Source organism: Nerophis lumbriciformis, linkage group LG35 (genome assembly GCF_033978685.3).
Source record: "Nerophis lumbriciformis linkage group LG35, RoL_Nlum_v2.1, whole genome shotgun sequence".
NCBI lineage: Eukaryota > Metazoa > Chordata > Actinopteri > Syngnathiformes > Syngnathidae > Nerophis > Nerophis lumbriciformis.
In genome coordinates this window covers 18,662,089-18,670,601 of record NC_084582.2, presented here as the reverse complement: position 1 = coordinate 18,670,601, position 8,513 = coordinate 18,662,089, and the positions used below count along the sequence as shown (strand labels likewise).

The 8,513-nt window shown below is 41.0% G+C and overlaps 1 protein-coding gene across 2 annotated transcripts in view; it reads left to right on the top strand.

Annotated features, from left to right (window-relative positions):
• Positions 1 to 3,708: 3,708 nt before the first annotated feature.
• snx25 (sorting nexin 25) overlaps positions 3,709 to 8,513 on the top strand; it is a 33,131-nt gene continuing 28,326 nt past the window's right edge. The window contains exons 1-2 of one of the 2 annotated variants that reach the window (XM_061928135.2): positions 3,709 to 3,921; positions 4,105 to 4,787. In XM_061928135.2, the coding sequence (XP_061784119.1) occupies positions 4,437 to 4,787 (351 nt within the window). In that variant the 5' untranslated portion in view covers positions 3,709 to 3,921; positions 4,105 to 4,436. Of the gene's footprint in view, positions 4,788 to 8,513 lie in introns of both variants that reach the window. The other variant, XM_061928134.2, reaches the window with a different exon arrangement.

The window sequence follows — 8,513 nt, the reverse complement described above, 5'->3', positions numbered from 1 at the left end:
TAACCTCACCCAGATTTTATATCTTTCACATATCCATTATCTAATATTTTTCTATAGCATGTTGACATGAAGAACATACAAAATTAAAGTTGCTTATTTATCCCTTGTGTGTAGCTTGTTATTTATGAGAAAAAACAGACTTATTTGCAGCCATTCCTTTTCCCTCTCCTCAAAATCTCAGTAATTACCAACCCCATGTGAGCCATCCTATCTGTTATATCCGTTATCTGTCATTTGTATGCCTCCAGTAAGACTTGTCAATTTTATTTGGATACTCGGAGTGGGAAAACTTGGTCGGCTGTTACCATTTAGTGGTCAATTGTACAGAATATGTATTGTACTGTGTAATCTGTACTGTTTCATATAATGTATTCTCTTCCTTTGCAATCTACTAATAAAAGTTTTAATCAAACAATCAATCAAAGTATTGACCCAAAAAGCAATAGCATCAATACCGACGGTAGTATTGGTATCGATACATGTGACGATATTGATTATGTTAAGCTCTTCTATGTTAAGACCTGCTCAGTGGCCTAGTGGTTAGAGTGTCCGCCCTGAGATCTGTAGGTCGTGAGTTCAAACCCTGGCCGAGTCATACCAAAGACTATAAAAATGGGACCCATTACCTCCATGCTTGGCACTCAGCATCAAGGGTTGGAATTGGGGGTTAAATCACCAAAAGGATTTCCCGGGCGCGGCCACCGCTGCTGCTCTCTGCTCCCCTCACCTCCCAGGGGGTGAGGGTGATGGGTCAAATGCAGAGGATAATCTCACCACTTGTGACAATCAGTGGTACTTTAACTTTTTAACTTTAACTTTATTATAACAAATTGCGTTTTATTTAGTGCATCTGCCTCACAATACGAAGGTCCTGAGTAGTCCTGAGTTCAATCCCGGGCTCGGGATCTTTCTGTGTGGAGTTTGCATGTTCTCCCTGTGACTGTGTGGGTTCCCTCCGGGTGCTCCGGCTTCCTCCCACCACCAAAAACATGCACCTGGGATTAGGTTGATTGGCAACACTAAATTGGCCCTAGTGTGTGAATGTGAGTGTGAATGTTGTCTGTCTATCTGTGTTGGCCCTGTGATGAGGTGGCGACTTGTCCAGGGTGTACCCCGCCTTCCGCCCGAATGCAGCTGAGATAGGGCTCCAGCACCCCCCGCGACCCCAAAAAGGGACAAGCGGTAGAAAATGGATGGGTGCTTTGGGGACATAAACCCAAATAATTTTATTGAGGCCCATTTTTGCTTTTGTTTACTTATTTTCCTTTATTCGCGACCCCGAAGGGAATAAGCGGTAGAAAATGGATTGATTGATTGAAACTTTTATTAGTACATTGCACAGTTCAATACATATTCCGTACAATTGACCACTAAATGGTAACACTTGAATAAGTTTTTCAACTTGTTTAAGTCGGGGTCCACGTAATCAATTCATGGTACAAATATATACTATCAGCATAATACAGTCATCACACAAGTGCAGGCATGGGCAATTATTTTGACTCGGGGGCCATATTTAGAGAAAAAAATGTGTCTGGGGGCCGGTATATCTATTTTTAGGAACACTAATACAAAACCTCACAAGAATGTCTGATTGAATGCTAAAAACGTTATGACAGACCGCCTTAAAAAAAGTAATGGAATTTAAAAATGTTCTATGAATGATAAAACACTGAATATCGACAAAATATAAACGTCACAACCCCTTTCGATCGACATATTTTACAATCAAGTGAAACGCAACAAAAATGCAACAAACAGTGAAATATGAACACGAAGAGTACAAAATAAACCCACCGACAATCTGATATATCTGATAGATCACTAAACTTTAGAACTTTGTTGTGAAAATCTCCTTCCGCATCTGTGGAAACGCTTCCTGCCCACGCTGCTTGGTGCCTCGTCTGAGCTGCTGTGACGTAGATTACCATAGTAACTAATTAGATGACCATAGTAACTAATTAGATTACCATTGTAACTAATTAGATTACCATAGTAACTAGTATATCATCCCAAAGCGCAGATTCCAACCATTGAAATACTTTGTAAAGTTGAAGACTTACGGTCATTAGAAAACATCACTGCACATCATAATTGCAGCTACACTTTCCATCTTAAAGATTTAAAAAAATATTTGGGAATGTCCGGCAGGCCAGATTGAAAAGCTCAACGGGCCGCATGTGGCCCCCGGGCCTTAATTTGCCCAGGTCTGCACAAGTGGATGGATGGTTTTGCAATATCCTACAAACAAATGCAATTGAGATGATGATAATTTGAGAATTTGTTTATATTGTTACACTGTCGCTTTATATTGTTAAATTGCTCACAAATACGTATTTTTATCAATTTAAATGCAAATTAAAGGCAAAGGCAATTGTCGGATTGATACCAAGTGTGTATTATCGCCCACTTCTATTGGCTAAACCAGGAGTCGGCAACCTTCAGCATACAAAGAGCCATTTGAGCCCATTTCCCACCAAAGTTAACCCACCTAGAGCCGCAAACTCTGTTTGAGCCCTAAAATGACAATAACACAACTTTTAGTTTCATTACATTTAAGCTATAGTATTTATGAAATCAAACACTAGACAAAATATGACATAGCAAGTATTTTGGCTCTGATCAGCTTTCCGCAGCAGTTCCGAAACTGCTCTTTTTCGGTCATCTCCAGCTTGGTAGTATTTTTCTGCAAATACTGTGTGTTCGTTCTGGAAATGTATTTCCACATTTCATTTTTTGTTGTTTGCTATTTTCTCCCCACATATTAAGCACACAGGTGAACCAACCTCGTTTACCAACAGTAAACGCAAATGAAACTGTCCATGTAGCATTAAATGTTTTATTTTCATCAGAAATGTTTCTCTTTTTTATTTGTCCATTGCTAATTTACTGGGGGTTGACCACTAAAAACAATACAATTGCTTGGCAGCAAAAGATGACGCACCGAGGTGTTGCGTACATTTCGATAGACAAAATATTGCAAGATCACAAACTCTAAAATAAAAACGGCTACATTAAAGTAGACTAACTATCCATTCATCCATCCATTTTCTACCACGTATCCCTTTCAGGGTCGCGGGGGGCGCTGGAGCCTATCTCAGCTGCATTCGGGCGGAAGGCGGCGTACACTCTGGACAAGTCGCCACCTCATCGCAGGGCCAACACAGATAGACAGACAACATTCACACACTAAGGCCAATTTAGTGTTGCCAATCAACCTATCACCAGGTGCATGCTTTTGGAGGTGGGAGGAAGCCGGAGTACCCGGAGGAAAAACCACGCAGTCACGGGGAGAACATGCAAACTCCACACAGAACGATCCCGAGCTCAGGATTGAACTCAGGACTACTCAGGACCTTCGTATTGTGAGGCACATGCACTAACCCCTGTGCCACCGTGCTGCCCAGTAGACTAACTAAATAAAATAAAATAAATTAAAATTAAATAGCCATTATTTGTTTTTGTTTTTTTAAAAGCCAAAGGGAGCCAGGCTGGAGGCATGAAAGAGGCTCCAGAGCCGTGGGTTGCAGACACCTGGGCTAAACTAATCGTACAACCATTAACGATTGTGTGCACCTGATTATCATGCATTGCTCTGCCGTTTGCTGTTTCCTCCCCGGAGTACGGCCCACAGTCCCAATATGTCCCGTCCGTTCGGAGTGTCTGGGTGACTAAAACAGACACACCAACTGGTGCTAACACCAACGCTGATTGGCTGACACCGTTTTCACGTTCGAGACAGATTGTCAGTCAGCTGGGGCTCGATGGAAAAAAAAAAATAACAGCTTGTTTTTAAACTGACTGCCACGGTCACTTTCTCACCGCGACCATAATACTTACTTTTAAATTGCATTCTCTCGACAAGGACGCTGCGTGGGAATGTAACGTCGCCGTCGCCCGCTCCTTTTAAAGGATATTGAAGTAAGCTAATGTTAGCTCGGTTGTTAAGAAGGGAGGCTAGTTAGCTAGCATCGCCGTATGGTGCGGTTAGCTTCACTGTTAAGTCGTGAACAATTCTTTGGTCATATTCCAATACAACTTCAATTAACTTCGCATGTTCGCTACATTAACACGGTCACTAAGCTCCCTTTATTGGCCTCCAAGGTGACGCTGTTTGCGGCTCCATTCATCCAATTTTGCCTTCAAGCTGCCCACTCAAGGCCAACCCCCGGCACTGCCTGGACGACCACTGTTTAGATGACGAAAGTAGCGGGACTGCGTGTCCGTGCCCGCCGGGTGGGCGGATGCTAGGAGCGGCGGACACAGAGGAGTAGGTCGGTCAGGAGATGTCAGAGTGGGGATGCCGCTGCTTGGAGACAGTGTTGTAATTGAGGGCACAGAAGAGTGTACACACTACACCTACCTCTCCAACGAGACATCCGGACAAGGCAGTCAACTTTTCTGCCCGACACATATATGGATGGTGGGGTCCCAGCATGCCCACCCCCTCATCTACCACAACACACTTGGCCTGCAGGAGCAGCAGTGTCGGTGAAGAAGAGGGGCCCACGTTTGCCAGCTCTTCCTCTTCTCTTGCCTCCTCGTTCCGGTTTGTCCCAGCTTTCCTCCTGGGTGTGGTGGCAGCAGTAGTGTTCCAGCTAGCATGGGGAGGCCTGTCCCTGACCTCTTTCTTCCTGAAGCTTTTCATCTATGTATCCTTCGCCCTGCTGTGTTTCCTGGCTGGGAGCTTTGTCCTGCTGGTCCGAAAGAGTCCTCTCAAAGTCAGCTCCTTTGACAGGCATAGAAGGCGTTCTGTCCAACAATTGGAGTTCTTCAAGAAACTCATGGTAAGTTGTTGATATACCGCCTAAACCAGGGGTGTCAAACTCATTTTAGAGCGGGGGCCACATGGAGAAAAATCTACCGTATTTTTCAGACTATAAGTCACAGTTTTTTTCATAGTTTGGCCGGGAGTGGGACTTATACTCAGGAGCGACTTATGTGTGAAATTATTAACACATTACCGTAAAATATCAAATAATATTATTTAGCTCATTCACGTAAGAGACTAGACGTATAAGATTTCATTGGATTTAGCAATTAGGAATGACAGATTGTTTGGTAAACGTATAGCATGTTCTATATGTTATAGTTATTTGAATGACTCTTACCATAATATGTTACGTTAACATACCAAGCACGTTCTCAGGTGGTTCTTTATGCGACATATAACGTACACTTATTCAGCCTGTTGTTCACTATTCTTTATTTATTTTAAATTGTCTTTCAAATGTCCATTCTCGGTGTTGGGTTTTATCAAATAAATTTCCCCCAAAAAATGCGACTTATACTCCAGTGCTTTTTTCCTTCTTTGTTATGCATTTTCGGCCGGTGCGACTTATACTCCGAAAAATACGGTACTCCCAAGTGGGCCGGACTGGTAAAATCACGGCACGATAACTTAAAAACAAAGACAACTTCAGATTGTTGTCTTTGTTTAAAAATAGAACAAGCACATTCTGAAAATGTACAAATCATAATGTTGTTGTTGTTTTTTACACTTAAAGTTAAAGTTAAAGTACCAATGATTGTCACACACACACTAGGTGTGGCGAAATTATTCTCTGCATTTGACCCATCACCCTTGATCACCCCCTGGGAGGTGAGGGGAGCAGTGGGCAGCAGCGGTGGCCGCGCCCGGGAATCATTTTTGGTGATTTAACCCCCAATTCCAACCCTTGATACTGAGTGCCAAGCAGGGAGGTAATGGGTCCCATTTTTATAGTCTTTGGTATGACTCGGCCGGGGTTTGAACCCACAACCTACCGATCTCAGGGCAGACACTCTAACCACTAGGCCACTGAGTAGGTTACTTACATATTGCGGTTAATAATTTATTGGTCATTATTTATATTGTCTGAATATATTATGTGATAATGTTGAACAGTCAAGTCATTGGTGTTAATTTTCAATCAAGATAAAAAAATATATTAAAATCAAATTACAGGATGTTATTTATGTAGTTTGATAATTTTTCCTCGACTGATGTACTAACATAATGTGGTTTATTTAGTACATATGTAGCATTATCTACAAAGATACAAATAATTGCTATTGCGACATCCAGTGGACACATGTAGAACAGCTGTTTCTTTCATTACAAAATTTCAGGTTAATTTTAGCAAACTCATCCCTCGGGCCGGACAAAACCTGTTGGCGGGCCTGATACGGCCCTCGGGCCGTACGTTTGACACCCCAGTCCTAAACTCACTGCACCCACCAAAGACAATATTAGGGAAACATCTGCACCATCTCATGCTTAAACTGTGGTACGCGGGCTCCATCTAGTGGTACGCCAAATAATCGGTGAAAGAAATATTCAAACACAGTGTTACTGTTCACAGTAGGGCTGCGTGATGAATTGACATTGAATCAACATTTAATTAGTGCGATTACGTAACCGGAAGAGACAACCATGTTCACCACTTAGAATTGTTGAGCCTCGCGTTTTTTTCTCGTCTCTTGCATCTAACAGGGAGAAAGACGTCTCAGTCTGTGTGTCGCTCTCAGCACCTGAGCGCATTTATTTAACAGTAGAAATAACTGAAGGCAGTGAGCCCTCTTTTCAGACATTCACAATCTTTGTCTCGGTTGGAGAAGACCAGCTTTTAACACACAGGTAGCACGGACATACAGCCTCCGGGCAAAGGTGAAGTGGCTTGCCCAAGGACACGACGGACGTGACTAGGATGGCGGAAGCTGGGATCGGGCCAGGAACACTCAAGTTGCTGGCACGGCCGCTTTACCATCCGAGCCACACCGTGCCCAAATTTATATAGCGCTTTTCTAAATACTCAAAGACGCTAGTTTACTTGAATTAAACAGTGGAGGGGGAAACACCAGGAGACTTTAATTTAAGACATGTAGAAAAATACAGCTAAAAAAGAGAGAAACAACATACATATATTTAAAAAACAGTTTAAGAAAAAGTAAAAGCAATGAGAATGGGGGGGTCAGGGGGCATTTTGCTGGGGAAGGCAAGTCTGAAAAAAAGGTCCGCTTGTATTTGGGGATTTGCAGGAGGTTGGCCTCACCAGACCTGACTCCTGAGGGATCGGGAGGGCACATTGTGGTGGAGGAGGTCGGAGATATAGGGGGTGGAGGTAGGTTGTTGAGGTTGTAGGTGGTGAAAAGAATTTTGAAGTTGATTCTGTAACGGATTTTTACGTTTGGGAATAAATGCACTTTAGGATGTTCAATATTTAAGTTACATTTTTGCTTATAGAAATTAGTTTATTTTTATTTTTTTAAATTTAGGATAACTAAGTTATTTACCTTCCAATTACAGTACAATAGTAAATATTTCTACAGTAATGAGAAGTACAAGGTTATATCCTTTTAAATGGTTACTTACTTGCATTATTATATGTTGTGATTACATTACATTGTAAACACTGTATATTTTTTTATTGATTATTTTTTATACAGTTTAAGAGCATGACGTAGACAAATTCTCAGAGTCTGTCTGTAGAAAGACACGTTTTTTAAAGTAAATTATTGCATATTGTTCTAATGTGTGGCACCTTGAGACAACAAAATGTTGATTGACAGTCTAAAAGTAACATGTCTTCCTTCACTTATTTTCATGGTTTTATGCATTTTTATCTATAAAAGTTAAAAATCGCAAATCGAATTGCAATCGCAATTTTGGAGAGAAAAATCGCAATTAGGTTTTTTCTCAAAGTTGTGCAGACCTATTTCATATGTGTAATGTTAAAGTGGCCAAAAATAAGTGTTTTCTGAGATTGTATGTGGTGAGAATAGTTTGAGAACCACTGGTCTAATAAGGTCGGTATTCTAAACCTATAACAATGATTCGGACTGCAAGAATGTATAGATACATTCAATTTTGAAAAAGCTTCCCTTCATATTCTGTTGCTTTGAGTAATTGTTGGATGACTGTAACTAATAAATATATCTGGATGACATGGAGTGCCTGGAACTTTAGATATGCGGACGTAGCGGTGGTGTGTGTGTGTGTGCCGTGACCTGTCAAATTTTTTTTCTATAACATTTTTCATGAAAGTACACATGTTGAAAGTGCAATTTCAATATTGAATAATGAGCATTTATTAGAAAAAAGGGTAAAGGTTAGGGGGAAACAAAATATGTTGTTTATTTAAGCAATTTTTCTGAAAATACACATTGAGGTTCTAATCTAAAGCATGGGTCGGGAACCTTTTTGGCTGAGAGAGCCATGAAACCCAAATATTTTAAAATGCATTTCCGTTGGAGCCATATTCTCTTTTTTTTTTATCAATGAATACAAGCAAGTGTGTGCAGTTTTAAAGGGGAACTGCACTTCTTTTGGAATTTTGCCTATCATTTTCAATCCTTTTGAAAGACACAAGGACAGATGTATTTTTTTAATGCGTTCTAAATACTAAATAAATGTGATCAATAGTCCGCTTACGACAGAGCCTATGAGAGCTGTTCTATTCTGCCTATAAAGCCCATAAAACATCCAAACACGGCCCTCCATTAAGGTTTTATATACATGATGGAAGTATATA